The sequence below is a fragment of the Cucurbita pepo genome, chromosome LG12, assembly GCF_002806865.2.
Source record: "Cucurbita pepo subsp. pepo cultivar mu-cu-16 chromosome LG12, ASM280686v2, whole genome shotgun sequence".
In the NCBI taxonomy this organism is placed as follows: Eukaryota; Viridiplantae; Streptophyta; class Magnoliopsida; order Cucurbitales; family Cucurbitaceae; genus Cucurbita; species Cucurbita pepo.
The window spans coordinates 1,005,468-1,021,780 of NC_036649.1; the positions used below are offsets into that span (position 1 = coordinate 1,005,468).

At 36.1% G+C, this 16,313-nt stretch overlaps 3 protein-coding genes across 3 annotated transcripts in view; 1 reads left to right on the forward strand and 2 right to left on the reverse strand.

Annotated features, from left to right (window-relative positions):
* The window catches only part of LOC111806394 (protein SIEVE ELEMENT OCCLUSION B-like), a 5,459-nt gene extending 868 nt beyond the window's left edge, over positions 1 to 4,591 (forward strand). Inside the window, exons 3-7 of the mRNA XM_023691685.1 lie at positions 457 to 905; positions 1,145 to 1,242; positions 1,340 to 1,473; positions 2,037 to 2,507; positions 3,759 to 4,591. Of these exons, the coding sequence (XP_023547453.1) occupies positions 457 to 905; positions 1,145 to 1,242; positions 1,340 to 1,473; positions 2,037 to 2,507; positions 3,759 to 4,346 (1,740 nt within the window). The 3' untranslated portion in view covers positions 4,347 to 4,591. The remainder of the gene's footprint in view (positions 1 to 456; positions 906 to 1,144; positions 1,243 to 1,339; positions 1,474 to 2,036; positions 2,508 to 3,758) is intronic.
* Positions 4,592 to 5,867: 1,276 nt separating this feature from the next.
* LOC111806469 (protein SIEVE ELEMENT OCCLUSION B-like) lies at positions 5,868 to 9,039 on the reverse strand. The gene is made up of 7 exons (XM_023691804.1): positions 8,803 to 9,039; positions 8,627 to 8,722; positions 7,952 to 8,400; positions 7,518 to 7,615; positions 7,290 to 7,423; positions 6,743 to 7,213; positions 5,868 to 6,672 (listed from the first exon to the last, which is right to left on the reverse strand). Exons 1-7 carry the CDS (start codon positions 9,037 to 9,039, stop codon positions 6,088 to 6,090), a joined length of 2,070 nt encoding a protein of 689 aa, XP_023547572.1. The 3' UTR covers positions 5,868 to 6,087.
* Positions 9,040 to 11,797: 2,758 nt separating this feature from the next.
* LOC111806470 (protein SIEVE ELEMENT OCCLUSION B-like) lies at positions 11,798 to 15,252 on the reverse strand. The gene is made up of 7 exons (XM_023691805.1): positions 14,970 to 15,252; positions 14,786 to 14,881; positions 14,248 to 14,696; positions 14,082 to 14,179; positions 13,862 to 13,995; positions 13,306 to 13,773; positions 11,798 to 12,628 (listed from the first exon to the last, which is right to left on the reverse strand). The coding sequence occupies exons 1-7, from the start codon at positions 15,198 to 15,200 to the stop codon at positions 12,044 to 12,046; spliced, it is 2,061 nt and encodes a 686-aa protein (XP_023547573.1). The 5' UTR covers positions 15,201 to 15,252; the 3' UTR covers positions 11,798 to 12,043.
* Positions 15,253 to 16,313: the final 1,061 nt, after the last annotated feature.

Consider the following 16,313-nt stretch of genomic DNA (forward strand, 5'->3'; position numbering starts at 1 on the left):
TTTTTTTTTTTTTTTTTATATATTTATCCATTTTATTTTAAAACTATTTAAATCTTAAAATTAGTTTTCTGACTTTAAAAAATCAATAAAAATACGCTACTAGCTTGTAAGCAAGAAATCTTCGTATAATTCAATACTAAAAAATTGTCACGATCTGATTTTTCAAAGCTTCGAATTTCAGATTGAGATGAAAGTAAATATTAAAAAAAAAAAAAAAAAGAAGTAAAATTTTAAGCAATTTAAAAACAAACACCACCAGTTTTAAATCATACAAAAGACCCAAAATTCATAGAAGGACGGACGCCCTAGTATGACCTCTACTATGACTACACAACTCCTAAATGCATCTGTTTGTACATGATTTCGATTGTGATGTTTTTTTGGTCGTAGTCCAAAATTCAAAACTTCGAAAAATTAAGTGGATCGAAATTAACATTTTGGTATGGCGTTATTCAGTTGGTGTTCAAGGGTCCGGGGATAGAGATAGCTCACCGAACCACTCTTGAGATACTCGACATACTAATGAGCTATCCATGGGAAGCAAAGGCAATTCTATGTCTAGTAGCATTTGGCAGTGATTATGGACATCTATGGCACCTCAACCATCATTCCCATATCGACCCACTTGCAAAAACCTTAGCAAACATCCACCAATCCGCATCATTGAAAAAACACTTAGACTCCTTCAAGTATCGCCAAGTGGTTTTCAGCTCAAGAAGTCTCATTTTCTTGTGCCTTCAAGTCATCAAACTCATGAACCAAATAAGACTCTTCTCCAAATTTGATACCAAGGAGATTCCCGAGCTGGCTTCTGCCCTTCGTCAAATCCCTCTTTTTACTTATTGGGTTATACACACAATCGTTGCTTCCACCGCTGAAATCTCAAGCTATCTCACAAATACCGAGTAAGTTCCTGTTACACGAATACGACTCTCCACAATGGTATCATATTGTCCACTTTGAGTATAAGCTCTCGTGGCTTTATTTTGGGCTTCCCCCACAAGGTCTCGTACCAATGAAGAGAGTATTTCTTAATTATAAATGAAATTATAAATTCATGATCATTCCCTAAATTAATTGATGTGGGACTTTTATCCAACCGTTTCAATTATGTAATTTTGATGATGTTTTTGATGGATTTCAGGGGCCAATCACAAATTTACTTGAATGAATTGAATGAGAGGCTTAATGCTATCCTCAACATACTTGGAGATTATTTGAATATTTTTCAAGAACAGCTAGGTTGATTATTATATTAAAGCTTGATTTTTTGTTTATTTATTAAGATTTATGTTCCTTGATTATTGATGTTGAAAATGCTTGGTTTTGTGTGGTGCAGGGGAGATTAATCTATTTAGGTGGCTTATTGATCATATTGATCTGTTTCCTACTGAAATAACGTTAGTTGTGTCTAAGCTGCTTGAAGGCAAGGTTAATGCTAAGCCTTTGATAAATTGTTCCACTCTCATGGAGGTAAGTTATGCATATCATTTATTCATGCTTGTTTTTTTTTTTTTTTAGCTTTTCTTGGTCGATGGAATATGCTTCAACCAATCGATATATACTCAGTTAGAGATGTCCATGGAACAGGATGGGGATGTAGAAGCCTTTTCCATCTTCGTCTCTATCTCCTATTTCAATTTTTATCCTTGTGAAACTTTCAATTTATTTTTGCGAAGACCGAGATGGAGCGTGAGATCTCACATCGGTTGGGAGGAAAACAAAGCATTCTCTACAAGAGTGTGAAAACTCTCCCTAGCATATACATTTTAAAAACGTTGAAGAAAAGTTCGAAACGAAAAATCCAAAAAACGACAAGCTAACGGTGGACTTGGACTTGGACTGTTATATGGAAAAATTCTTCATAAAAAATAGATCACTGAATTTCTATCGACTTCCCCTCTTATTCTCCCACTTAAACAGTGAGACGAGTCCTAGGCCATTTAGGTTAAATGGATATCTCTATGCTCCATATCAATTTATCTACCTTATTTGGATCTAAAATTTGATTTTCTTTAATATATGTATTTTTATAGGAAAAAATCGAAGATGCATTGAGAGAGAAGAACGTAATATTACTTATTTCTGGATTGGAAATTTCAAATGATGACATTCGAGCTCTGAACTTATTGTACGATGAGTTGAAAAGAGAAGATAATTACAAGATCGTATGGATTCCTATGATCAATCCCCAAAGTAATGATGAAGAAGCTCGTAAAAAATACGAGCTGGTGAGGTCAACAATGAAATGGTATGCGGTGCAATATACCACAAAAATTGCTGGATTAAGATTCTTAGAAGAAATTTGGCAAGTTAGAGAGGATGCTTTAATGGTTGTTCTTGACTCAAAATCAAAGGTGAAATTTTCAAATGCAATTCACTTGCTTCGTGTTTGGGGAAACAATGCCATTCCCTTTACAGTTGAGAGAGCAAATGCTTTATTGAGGAAGAATTGGCCTGAATCAACCATTGTGAAGTTCATCAACCAACCAAGATTACAAAGCTGGGTATGCAATTTCTATTCGCATTTTGTATTCGTATTTGTTGGATGATGAAAGTTTTACATCGGCTAATTTAGGAAATGATCATGGGTTTATAAGTGAGGAATACTATCTTTATTGGTATGAGGCGTTTTGGGGAAGCCCAAAGCAAAACCATGAGAGCTTATGCTCAAAGTGGACAATATCATACCATTGTGGAGAGTCGTGTTCGTCTAACATGGTATCAGAGTCATGCTCTAAACTTAACCATGTCAATAGAGTCCGAGGCCTTTTGGGGAAGCCCAAAACAAAGCCATGAGAGCTTATGCTCAAATGGACAATATCATACCATTGTGGAGAGCCATGTTTGTCTAACATGGTATCAGAGTCATGCCCTACACTTAACCATGCCAATAGATTGGCAAATCCTCCTAAACTTAACCATGCCAATAGATTGGCAAATCCTCCTAAACTTAACCATGCCAATAGATTGGCAAATCCTCAAAGTCCCACATCGGCTAGAGAGCCATGTTCGTCTAACATGGTATCAGAGCCATGCCCTAAACTTAACCATGCCAATAGATTGGCAAATCCTCAAAGTCCCACATCGGCTAATTTAGAAAATGATCATGGGTTTATAAGTGAGAAGCCATGAGAGCTTATGCTCAAAGTCCCAATAGAGTCCCACCTCGGCTAGTTTAGGAAATGATCATGGGTTTGTAAGTGAGAAGCCATGAGAGCTTATGCTCAAAGTGGACAATATCATACTATTGTGGAGAGTCGAGGTTATGCTCAAAGTGGACAATATCATACTATTGTGGAGAGTCGAGGTTATGCTCAAAGTGGACAATATCATACTATTGTGGAGAGTCGAGGTTATGCTCAAAGTGGACAATATCATACTATTGTGGAGAGTCGAGGTTATGCTCAAAGTGGACAATATCATACTATTGTGGAGAGTCGAGGTTATGCTCAAAGTGGACAATATCATACTATTGTGGAGAGTCGAGGTTATGCTCAAAGTGGACAATATCATACTATTGTGGAGAGTCGAGGTTATGCTCAAAGTGGACAATATCATACTATTGTGGAGAGTCGAGGTTATGCTCAAAGTGGACAATATCATACTATTGTGGAGAGTCGAGGTTATGCTCAAAGTGGACAATATCATACTATTGTGGAGAGTCGAGCTTATGCTCAAAGTGGACAATATCATACTATTGTGGAGATATTCATATTTAATACATCTCTAAACGTTTAGAGCTCTCGTTTTACCAGATTGATCAAGAAAGGAGTATCATATTCTATGGAGGAAAAGATCAAGATTGGATCCAACGATTTGAAGAGAAAGTGGTGGACATAAAGAACGATAGATCAATGAGAGACAATGGAATAAATTTCGAAATTGTTCGTATAGGAAACAATATAGACAACAATAATGCTGCATTCATGTCTCGTTTTTGGATCACACAATGGGGATTTTTTATAGTCAAAAGTCAATTGAGTGGGTCAAGTGCGAGTGAAACTACAGAAGACATCCTACGATTGATTTCTTACGAAAATGAAAACGGTTGGGCTGTTCTTACGGTTGGGTCAGCGCCTTTGCTTGTGGGTCGTGGAAACCTGATTGTTAGAGTGTTTGAAGATTTTAAGCGATGGAAAAAGAATTTGAACCTAAAGGGTTTCCCGAATGCTTTCCATGATTATTTCAATGAGATGGCTCTCCAGACTCATCAGTGTGAGCGAGTGACTCTTCCAGGGTTTAGTGGGTGGATTCCTATGATTGTTAATTGCCCTGAGTGTCCTCGCTTCATGGAGACGGGTATTAATTTCAACTGCTGCCATGGACGTAATCCTAACAATTGAGAAGCTTGGATCCCGAAACGGTTCCACCAATTAACTATATATACTACTCAATAATAGGGTTAATCCCTTTGTTGCATCTCATGTATGCCTATTAGGGCACATGGTTTTACCATATCAAAATCTTGAAATTTTCTATTATTACCATGCATATGCTACTAAATATTGAAGCCATTTGGCCCTTTTTCGTTGCTTCAAAGTCTTCTATGTATGTTACTGATTCGAATAATATCAACTTTACTTTATGATAGCAAGCCGACTGAATTTTCTCTTTCACTGTTATTATTCTTGATTCTTTGTGCCCTGATGACTCCATTTTTCACACTTCTGCTCGCCTTGCCTTGCCTTTACGTTAATAGCTTTCTGTTTGTCTCTAATTTGTGTTAGGAATAACGACTCTCCACAATAGTACGATATTTTCCACTTTGAGGTGGTACGCTATTGTCCACTTTGAGCATAAGCTCTCGTGACTTTGATTTGGGTTTTCCCAAAAATCCTCGTACCAATAGAGATAATATGGGGGAGTAATCACTCTTAGGGTACTGATCAAACTTAAAAATAAGTCTATTTGCCAATGAAAAATATAAGTGATAGATGACATTTATCGAATGATGTGGATGTTAAAATATCGTCTCTAGTCTAATAGGATAAAGTCCAATAATTATACAAGCTAGTTGTCTAAATTTTTTGTTTGAGCCAATTATCTCAAGGTTTATAAATGTTTTAGAAAGATTTAGATACATATTTCTGTTTACACGGTTAATCGAGAAGGAAGAAGGAAATTTTTTTCTTGTAGTTGGCTCTACGATATCTCGGGGAATATTTTTCATATGTATCCCTGCTCTATTTTCATTTTGGTCAATTACGTATCACCGTCAGACTCGCGGTTTTAAAGCGCATCTTAGTCTAGCGTGTTCACTGGCACACCACTTAGTGCCTAACTCTGATACCGTTTGTAATAGCTCAAGCCCACCACTAACAAATATTATCTGTTTTGGCAGTTACATATCGTCGTTAACCTTAAGACTTTAAAACGCATCTACTAGAAAGAGACTTTTACACTTTATAAGGAATGACTCGTTCTCTTCTCCGATCAATATGGGACCTCATCAAACTTTTAGAAATTATAGCTAACATTTTAATTATATTTTAGAACAAGATTGTTTTTATTAGAACTTTTTTTTTTTTTTTTTTTTTTTAATGTTGTAGTGTGTCAATATTTTTGTTATATTTTTATATTTTTTTCTTTTAGAGAGAGATTTTATTCTTTTATATATATATGTTTTTATTATTATTATTTATTATAATAAAATGTAAGTTTTGAATTTTTGAATTTTTGAATTTTTGTTTTTAAAAAGCTATAGGACAATTGTCAAGCTATGCTGGTTAGCTTTTATTACATGATCATTTAAAAAAAAACTAGATACCAAATGAAAAAAAGAAAGTATGATAGATAATTATAATAATTTTCGTTTTGTGTTTACGATTTAAAAATATAGACAACAAAAGAATGTAGTTCAAGTCGAATTTAAATAAAGATCCATTGATCATTTATATTAAATAATATTATTCATACAAAAGCTGATGGAGGACAACAACGAGACCTAATGGACTCGATTTTAATATAAAGTTGTATAGATCCATATAAAGGACCAAATGGTATCATTCATAGTAATAGTAGTAATGGTGTATTATAAGAAAAGGTATGGATATGACTTCCCGCATCAGGTGGAGTCGATCATCTTCACATATGAGCACCTCCGTGGCAGCACTTGAAGCTAATACCAGTCTCCATGAAACGAGGACACTCAGGACAATTAACAATCATAGGAATATATCCACTAAACCCTGGAAGAATGACTCGATCACATTGGTGACTCTTGAGAGCCAGCTCATTAAAGTAATCTCTAAAAGCATCCGGGAAAGCCTTTAGGCGCAAACTCTGCTTCCATTTTGGGAATTCCTCAAGCAACTTCAAAATCAATATCCCACGGCCAACTAACACAGGCGCAGACCCTACAGAAAGAACAACCCAACCATCTTCATTTTGGTAAGAAATCAACCTGAGAATGTCTTCGGTTGTCTCGCTCGCACTTGAACCAATCAACTGACTTTTGACTATAAAATAGCCCCATTGTATTTTCCAAAAACGAGCCATGAGTGCAGGATCATCCTCTCCTTTTGCATTCTTTCCTATGCGTACGATCTCAAACGAACCACCGTCCCTTATCAACGGATCACTCTTCAAAATTTCTACCCTCTCTTCAAATTGTTGGATCCACATTGGTTCTTTGCCACCATAGAATAAGATGCTTTTCTCTTGCTTGATCTATTTGGAAAGAGTATATATCAATACAAAAGATAGAAAATAGAAACAAATAAATGAAATTTATACATACCCAACTTTGCAATCTTGGTTGGTGAGTGAACTTGACAAGAGTTGAATCGGGCCAATTTTTTCTCAATAAAAACTTGGCTCTATCTTCCTTAAAATCGATTGCTTCAGTTCCCCAAACTCGAATTAGATGAATTGCATTCATGAACACCACTTCAGACTGTGGGCTGAGTACCACAACTAATGGATCTTCTCTAAGTTGCCACTTCTCCTCGAGGTATCTCATGCCCGATATTTTTGTAGTAAACTGGATTGAGTACCACTTCATTGTAGAACGCAGATACTCATATTTCTTGTGATCGTCTTCATGATTCGACTCCAAGATAATTGGAATCCAAACTATCTCATAATTAGTGCCTCTACTTTTCAATTCATCGTAAACATTATGAATAGCTTTGATATCATCCTCGGAGATATCCAACCCAGAAATGACCAATATCACGTTCTTTCCCGACAAACTTTCATGAATACCGACCTGTAAAAACATACATTTACTATCATATTAAGACAATGCCTAGAACAAATGCAATATGTTATGATGTAGAAAGGACCTCTCTTAGGGTAGAGCCATCAATAAGTGGCTTGGTTTCTGTTCTGCCGCTAAGAAGCTTTGGAATAACCAATGTAATGTCGGTACGATAATGCTCAATATGGTCAACCAGCCACCGGTAGAGATCAACCTCCTCTGCATCAAACACAACGCAATATAATGTTATTATTTTAGCTCACTTCCAATACAATATGAACAATCAAAATAATAATAAGATAAAGAATTCGACCATGTTGTTCGCGTAATGTTTCGAGATGCTTTTCGAGTACGTCGAGTACCCTAGCCATTTTTTCAGACAAATCATTCAAATATCTCTGTGGCTGATTCCTGAAAAAAAAAAAATTAATGAATTAAGAAACAATTGATCACAACTATTTGTACAGATGTTACGGAGTGAGACTGAGACAGGAACAGGGAAGCCTTCTCTATCTCCATCTTGCCTCTTGTTTTAATTCTCATCCTCACGAATTTCCTCATTTGTTTTCATGAGGCGAGGTGGGATTGGAATTGGACAAGGTCGGGGTCGAGAACAGGGAATATAATCCCTATCTCTGATCCCTGTTGTGGAGAAATCTCTTTCCACTCCCTCCCTTATTTCCAACTTAAACGTGGATTTTTCGTCCCGTTTGAAGCAAGTTTAAGTTAAAATAAATGATTACTTACTCGGTTTCGCTGAGATAGCTGGAGAGCTCAATTCTAGAAGCGACAATAGTGTGTATAACCCAATAAGTAACCAATGGGATCAGACGAAGAGCAGCGGGTAACTCAGAGAGTTCCTTGACATCATATTTGGAGAATTCTCGTATCTCATCCATGTATTTGATTGCTTGCAAACAGCTTTGAATAAGGCTCTTGGGATTGAGAAGCACTTGTCGGTATCGAAGTGAGTCTAAGTGCTTCTTCAAGGTAGCTACTCGCTTGATAATGGCCAATGATTTAGCCAATGGATCAGCATGGGAGTAATGGTGGAGATGCCATAAGTCTCCATAATCGGCTGCAAAGGCTATCAATGTGAGAGCTGCCTTGGCTTCCCATGGATAATTAGCCAATATTTCGAAGATTTCTAGTGTTGTCTCGTGTGCTTTTTCAATCCCGGGAGCTTTGCATGACAACTGAGCACATAACAGACCAAAACAAACGTTTTTCTTAGCTAAAACTAAAAGTTATATTAACGTTTTTTTTTTACACAAACAGCAACTAAACAAAAAATTTGTATGGTCAAGTTTATAGTAGTGAAAGTTTAAATTCTAGGGTTGAACAAAAATTTGAGCTTAAAAAGTGAAAAAATTAGATCATTATATCAAATGGGTCACAATAATTTAAGTGATGAACTATAACCTCGCTAGAGATACGATGAAGGGTACAAAGCGGAGGCTCGATCACAACATTGAATGCCAAACTTGCATCAGAGTGTACCAAGCGGCCGTCGGTTCCCTATATAAGTACAATAATAGAATTAAAAAAAAGACGAGCAAGCAAACATTTATTTGTGCATATAAACGTTATATTTTTACCCGATGAACAGTATCAATAATTTGATCAGCAGTTGTGATAATATTCTCGATAACTGAGATGTAACTGGGGAGATCAATTTTGGTACTATCGTCATCACGATGTTTGGCGTAAATGTGTCCGGTGACGAGTTCGTCGGAGAAATGCTTGGTGCCAACCTCCTCCTTGTGGGTGGATGCGTGCTTAGAATGCAGCAAAGAAGGTGCAGCGCCGGTGGGTGCCTTGAGTGTAGTGGCCATGGTTTGGGTATTGAGAGAGGAAGGACAATAGAGGAAGCAAAGAGGGTTGAATAGGTTGCTTGTGTTGTTAATTGGAGTTGTTGGGCTTTATTTATACACACAAATCTTCAAGAAGAGACACAAAAACAAAGAGTCTTGAGGACATTAATGTTCTTCTTGTCTAAAGAAAAGAATGTGAAGTTCTAGATTTAAGCTTTAACTTGACACATGCTCGAATAGATCCATTTTACCTTTTTTTCTTGTCTCATTAGCCATTTCTTTCGGTCGTCACAATCCCGCCAAATCGAGAGTAAAAAATTGAACTAGTAGAAGTAATATTTTAACAAAAAAAATTTGAATGCATTTTTGGACGTACCTATTTTTTTTGTAACTCAACTCAATCGTTTAACCATAGATTATCGTGTGCGTGATAGAAATGAGCTGCAAAAAGAAGGGTGTAACCTAAGAACTGGTGATAAAGTTTGATTATTTTTCGTAGAGAATTGCCCACCTAAGCTTAGATTTTTCTTATAAGTACAAAATGGAAAAAATATTAACTTTTGACTTCACGAGATATTATTAGCTGCCTCAATCATCGAGTTTTTATTTTTTTAAGTTCAACAACACATAGAAATAAAAATTTAAACCCGTAACTTTTTTTTTTGTTAAGATAATAATATTTTTAGCTAATTGTACTATAGTTAAGATTATTTACCTACATTTTAAATCTATAAGATCTTGATTGTATAATTAATATTTGTATATATAAGAACAAAAAGTGGTCATTACTTTCCTGTTACATTATCATATGCAATCATTTATTTATTTTGTAGGTATAAATCATAATATATTTCTCATACGGGTGTGAAAACTTCTCTTTAGCAAATTCGTTTTAAAATTGTGAGACTGATGACGATATGTAACGAGTCAAAATGGAGAGTATCTACTAGCAGTAAAAAACGGGATAAACAACCGGAGAAAATAGCATTTATTTTCAAAAAATAAAAATCAAATTATGAACATTACATATGGTATTTATGAATGAAATTGTGGTTCTAAAATTTGGTGGCATAAAACTGACAGCTAGCAAAGAGAATGAAGAATCATTGCAAACTTTAGTTTGTTTGTGAATAAAGTGAATCTTCAAAATTACACCCAACAATTCCAATTCTTTCTGTAAAGAAGAAGCAAACAAGATCTTGAAGAATAGATTAAAGGAATTATATTTTAAAAAAAGAAGAAAAAAAAGCTGCAATTATAAAATAGTAATATGTAATCCCTACGATCAATTGTAACAGCTCGATTAGGAAAAAAAACACGGTTTCATTGCACCTATGTATGAAAATCCCGAAATTGACAAATTTCACAACCAAACCCGAGACCCTATCTAGTCGATAGAATGAGGCTCAAGCTCATCTTGAACCTGTTGGAAGAAGTTTTGAAAAGTCCACAACTCTTATATCTATATTTGATCCCGTGTACACGAAGTCGTTGCAATTCTCTATTCGATTCGGGGTAGAAAGAACTAGTGTAAATTACTTGATTCATCTCGATCAATATTGAATCAAACTAGATAAAAGAGGGAATTTTCGTTTATCGTGTTCTTTCTTTCTTTTAAATATAAGCTAAATTTATCTTGAAACTCAAATTTGGATGTCTTGAGTAGGAAAAAAAAGCTTAATTCATGTTTAAGCAACCTTGCACAACACTTGGTAACGTTATTGACCGCTAGCAGATATTGTCCGCTTTAACTTGTTACATATCGTCTTCAGTCTCACGCGTTTAAAAATGCGTCTACTAGGAAGAGGTTTCCACAGTCATACAAGAAATGTTTCGTTCCCCTCTCCAACCGATGTGGGATCTCATAATTTATCCCTTGATTGCCTAGCGTCCTCGTTGGCACACCGTCAGTATCTGGTTATAATACCATTTGTAACAGTTCATGCCCACTGTTAACAAACATTGTGTGCTTTGATCAGTTACATATTACTGTCAGCTTCCCACTATATCAAATCATTTTATATTGGTTACTCGGTTAAAATTCTTGTGAAAGAACACAAGGTTTCTTAGGATTCTTGGAGTACTCACTATTTTATGTGTGTACTTGTTATAGTTTATGAAGCTTTTAAATTTGATCTCAAAAAGATTGATATGACTGATCCCACTCATTCGAAGCACATCAACAAGTCAAAAGTCGATTACAACAAGATTTAGCAATAAGTCAAAGATTGGACCAAGAAGTTCAACATGAGGAAATTGTTGAGAATAACCTAAAACAAAAAATTTTATAAAAAAAATGACTTTGGTTCCTCGAGTTCTTTTAATCTTTTGAAGGTGTAAAACAATGTTTTTACTCGTGAGCTAAACAACTATCAAAGTGTGTAGCTTAATAATTTAGTGTCACAACTATACTATGGAGAGGGTAGGTTGTGACCCTCACATAATGAGGAGTAAATGGGGACCGAGACACTCAAGTGGGCCCATCTGGTCCCCCGAGAGCCAAGATAGATGAGTATCATAATGTTTTAAACACTGTTTGAGATTCTATTTTTTACCATTATTTGCAAAATTTGAAAAATCAATTTTCATAATCTTGTTTTTGTTTTTAAAATTGGAGTAAAAGTTCATGTTTCTTTAAGAAAGTTGAAAATCATAATAAAGAAATTGAGAGAAAATAATCAAATTCGAGATTAGAAAATTAATATGAAAATATTATGAAACGGGTTTGTTTCGAATGCATTATATAAGCTTATAGTGTGATAATATACACAAATGAAAATGAAAAGCAACCAAATAACGTCCTTTATTTGATGTAGTTCTTACATGAGATGATCATGTAAGCAAATACAAAGTGAACCAAAAAGAAAAAAATTGAAGAACTAATGCAAAGCAATACATGAGGTTATATTAGTAGCGAGACCTATTGGACTCGATTCTAATAAACAACCATGGAATAAGAAATAGCAATAAGCGTTTATTAGTAGTAGTAGTAGTAATAAAAATATGGGTCGTTGAATCGGCATTATCACCCGAGAGGACGACCGTGACAGCACCTGAAGCTAATGCCAGTCTCCATGAAGCGAGGACATTCAGGGCAATTGACAATCATAGGAATCCATCCACTAAATCCTGGAAGAATAACTCGATCGCATTGGTGGGTCTTGGCAGCCAACTCGTTGAAGTATTCTCTAAAAGCATCGGGGAAGCCTTTGAGGCGTAACATTTGCTTCCATTTTGGGAAATCATCGAGCAATCTTAGAATCAAAAGGCCACGACCAACTAGAATAGGGGTTGGGCCAACAGTAAGAACCGCCCAACCATCTTCATTTTCATAAGAAATCAACCTTAAGATGTCTTCGGTTGTTTCGCTCGCACTTGAACCTTTTATTTGACTCTTAATTATGAAATAACCCCATTGTGTTTTCCAGAAACGAGCCATGAGTGCAGGATCATCCTCTCCTCTTGCATTCTTTCCTATGCGTACGATCTCAAATGAACGCCCTTCGATTACTAGAGGATCACTTTTCAAAAATTCTGCTCTTTCCTCGAATTGTTGAATCCACTTAGGTTCTTTTCCACCGTAGAATAGGATGCTTCTCTCTTGGTTGAACTGATACAACAAGTAAATGTTGAGGATTATTATTAGGAGTGAGTCCCACGTTGGCTAATTTAGTTGAAGATCATGGGTTTATAAGTAAAGAATACTATCTCGTATGAGGCCTTTTGGGGAAACCCAAAACAAAGCCACGAGAGTTTATGCTCAAAATGGGCAATATTATACCATTGTAGAGATCCTGTTTGGGAGTGAGTCCCACATTAGCTAATTTAGTTGAAGATCATGGGTTTATAAGTGAGGAATACTATCTCTAGTCATATGAAGCCACGAGAGTTTATGCTCAAAGTGGGCAATATCATACCATTGTGGAGATCCTGTTGAGGATTATTATTGGGAGTGAGTCCCACATTGGAAGCAAAGCCACGAGAGTTTATGCTCAAAGTGGGCAGTTGAGGATTATTATTGAGAGTGAGTCCCACATTGACTAATTTAGTAGAAGATCATGAGTTTATAAGTGAAGAATACTATCTCCATTGGTACGAGAGCTTATGCTCAAATGGACAATATCATACCATTGTGGAGAGTCGTGTTCATCTAACAGATACGTGATTCCTAACCGTAAAATTAGCTTATAATAGTCATACCCCTATCCCCAACTTAGCCAATATCTATATGCAATCCTTATTAACAAATAAATGAGGTAAAACAACAATAGTATGATAGTAACGTACCCAACTCAATAATCTTGGTTGATGAGTGAACTTGACAAGGGTTGATTCAGGCCAATGTTTTCTCAAAAGAAGCTCAGTTCGATTATGAGTAAAAGGGATTGCTTCGGTTCCCCAAACTCGAATCAAATGAATTGCATTAGTAAATTCCACTTTAGACTGTGGATTGAGTACCACAACTAATGGGTCCTCTCTCAATTGCCACTTCTCTTCAATATACCTCATGCCAGCCACTCTTGTACTGAATTGCATTGAGTACCATTTCATCGTAGACCGTAGATACTCATATCTCCTTCGATCTTCCTCAAGAAAACGCTCTGGGATAATTGGAATCCAAACAATCTCATGCTTATTGTCTCTTTTCAATTCATTGTAAACTTGATGAAGAGCTCTCATGTCATCATCTGAGATATTCAATTCAGAAATCACCAACACCACATTCTTCCCCGCTAAACTTTCTTGAATGCTAACCTATAAACACTTCCAATAATCATATTAGGCATGACAATTATATCTTTATACCAATAAATCACTCCAAAAATTATGATATAGAACAGACCTCTCTTAGGGTAGAGCCATCAATAAGTGGCTTGGCTTCAATTTTGCCACTAAGAAGCTTAGACATAACCAATGTAATGTCCGTATGATAATGCTCGATGTGGTCAACCAGCCATCGGTAGAGGTCGACCTCCTCTGTCGTAAACAACACGAACAAAGTTAATATAAAGTTGAGAATGAATGATATCAATAAAAAAAAAAATCGTTGTAAAATGTTCCACCATATTGTTCTCGGATGGCGTCTAGATGCTTTTCAAGCACCGCCAATACAATGGCGATCTTTTCAGACAATTCATTCAAGTATTTCTGCGATTGGTTCCTGAAAAAACCAAATCGAAAGTTTAAGAACTTATTAAACACGGAAAAAAAATAGATAAATCGACTTACTCGGTTTCGCTAAGATAGCTGGAGAGCTCGATTCTAGAAGCAACAATTGTGTGTATAACCCAATAAGTGATTAATGGGATTTGACGAAGAGCAGCAGGCAATTCAGGAAGCTCCTTGACATCATATTTGGAGAATTCTCTAATTTGGTTCATGTATTTTATTGCTTGCAAGCAGCTGTTGATCAAACTGTTGGGGCTGAGTAGCACTTGACGGTATCGAAGTGAGTCCAAGTGCTTCTTCAACATAGCTACTCGCTTGATAATGGCCAATGACTTAGCCAATGGATCGGTATGGGAATAATGGTAGAGATGCCATAAATCTCCATAATCCGTTGCAAAGGCTATCAAAGTGAGCGCTGCCTTGGCTTCCCATGGATAATTAGCCAATAATTCGAAGATTTTTAGTGTAATCTCGTGTGCATTTTCGATCCCGGGAGCCTTGCACGAAAGCTGAAAAACAAGATCTTTAATAACTGGTCTTGTTTTAAATGACTTTCTAAATATTTAAAAAAACAAAAGATGATGTTTTGAATTATGACCTCGCTCGTGATATTGTGAAGAGCACAAAGCGGAGGCTCAATTGAAACATTAGATGTCAAAGATTCATCTGAAGGTACTAGACGTCCTTCGGTACCCTACACATAAACACGAGAATAATCTTTCATTTCGAATCGAAAACATCCTTTAAAATAAAACTAATAAATTTTTTTGTAAATGTGGTACCCGAAGAATGGCGTCGGTAATTCGATCGGCAAGAGTCATGATATTCTCAATAACCGAGATGTAATGAGGGAGATCGATTTTGGTTGTGTCGTCGTCCCGATGTTTGTCGTAAATGTAGCCTGTGACGAGGTCGTCCGAGTAATATTTCATGCTCGACTCCTCCTTCATGGTGGCGGTTGGCTGCTTAAGCAATGCAGAAGCAACGGTGGGTGGCTTGAGTGAAGTAGCCATGGTTTGGGTGCAAAGAGAAGACACAAAAGGAAAACACAGAAGGTTTAATAGTTTGGTTGTGTTGTTGGTCGGATTTGGCTGCCTCTATTTATGCACATAGAGTTGCTCAAGAAGAGACAAAATGCCAAAGAAGTCTAAAGGAAATTAACTAATTTCCTTATTTTGTCTGAAGAAAGGAATTTGTGCAGCTGGATCTGAGCTTCTTTTCTTAGTTCAGATCCCTATTTAGGAAACGGGTATGATTTTCTACGTCAAATCTCGACTTTCACTCATTGCTAAACTCATAAAATAGATATCGAGATGTGAGCAGTGTAGAGAATTGTTGGGACAAGAGTCTCACATCGGCTAATTAAGAGGTTGATCATGAGTTTATAAGTAAGTAATACTATCTACATTAGTACGAGGCCTTTTGGAGAAACCAAAAGCAAACCCTATGCTCGAAATAGAAAATATCATATCATTGTAGAGTGTCGTGATCCCTAACAAGCAGGACTCGTTAACTTTCTAATACTTTTCGGGGAACCAAGTATTCTTTATAAGGGTGTGGAAACCTCTCCCTAGCATACGCGTTTTTAAAAACCTTGAGGAAAAGCTCGAAAGGAAAATCCCAAAGAGGACAATATCTGTTAGCGGAGGGCTTGTACCGTTACAAGAAGACATAAAAAACAACCTCGAAAAGAATTAGAGCTTTAAGAAAGCGGGATTAGAACATGTTTTATGAATAATTAGTCAATGATTTGTAGATATATAGTAAATTCAAGGTGATAATAATGTAAGTTGTGGGGATGCATGGAATAGGGAATGGATAAGGGAGGGTGACAGGTAACAAAGAGAATGAAGAATCATTTAGAATTCATAATTGTTTCCTTTTTTCTTGTGGGACAAAGTGAATCTTCAAAGTTACAACGCCGAAGAATTTGAATACTTTGTATAAAGAAGAAGTAGCAAAATCTTGGGGATAATTGATTAAAGTATTACATCAATTATAACCCAATCGTCGTCTCAAGGGAAAGAATATATGCTTCTACTTCTATTCATACGATACAATCCACTATTACTCGATTCACATGCACATGAGAATGCAACCAACATCTCGAGGTTAAATTTCAAGCA

What these genes read in the sequence shown, in the direction of transcription:
- LOC111806470 (XM_023691805.1), bottom strand. Translation starts at nt 15,200, where the DNA reads ATGGCTACTTCACTCAAGCCACCCACCGTTGCTTCTGCATTGCTTAAG. An exon ending in ATGGCTCTACCCTAAGAGAG is followed by an intron (nt 13,774 to 13,861) that starts GTCTGTTCTATA and finishes AAGTGTTTATAG; the next exon opens with GTTAGCATTCAAGAAAGTTT. An exon ending in AACCAAGATTATTGAGTTGG is followed by an intron (nt 12,629 to 13,305) that starts GTACGTTACTAT and finishes TTGTTGTATCAG; the next exon opens with TTCAACCAAGAGAGAAGCAT.
- LOC111806469 (XM_023691804.1), bottom strand. Translation starts at nt 9,039, where the DNA reads ATGGCCACTACACTCAAGGCACCCACCGGCGCTGCACCTTCTTTGCTG. An exon ending in TTCATCGTATCTCTAGCGAG is followed by an intron (nt 8,401 to 8,626) that starts GTTATAGTTCAT and finishes TTATGTGCTCAG; the next exon opens with TTGTCATGCAAAGCTCCCGG. An exon ending in ATGGCTCTACCCTAAGAGAG is followed by an intron (nt 7,214 to 7,289) that starts GTCCTTTCTACA and finishes ATGTTTTTACAG; the next exon opens with GTCGGTATTCATGAAAGTTT.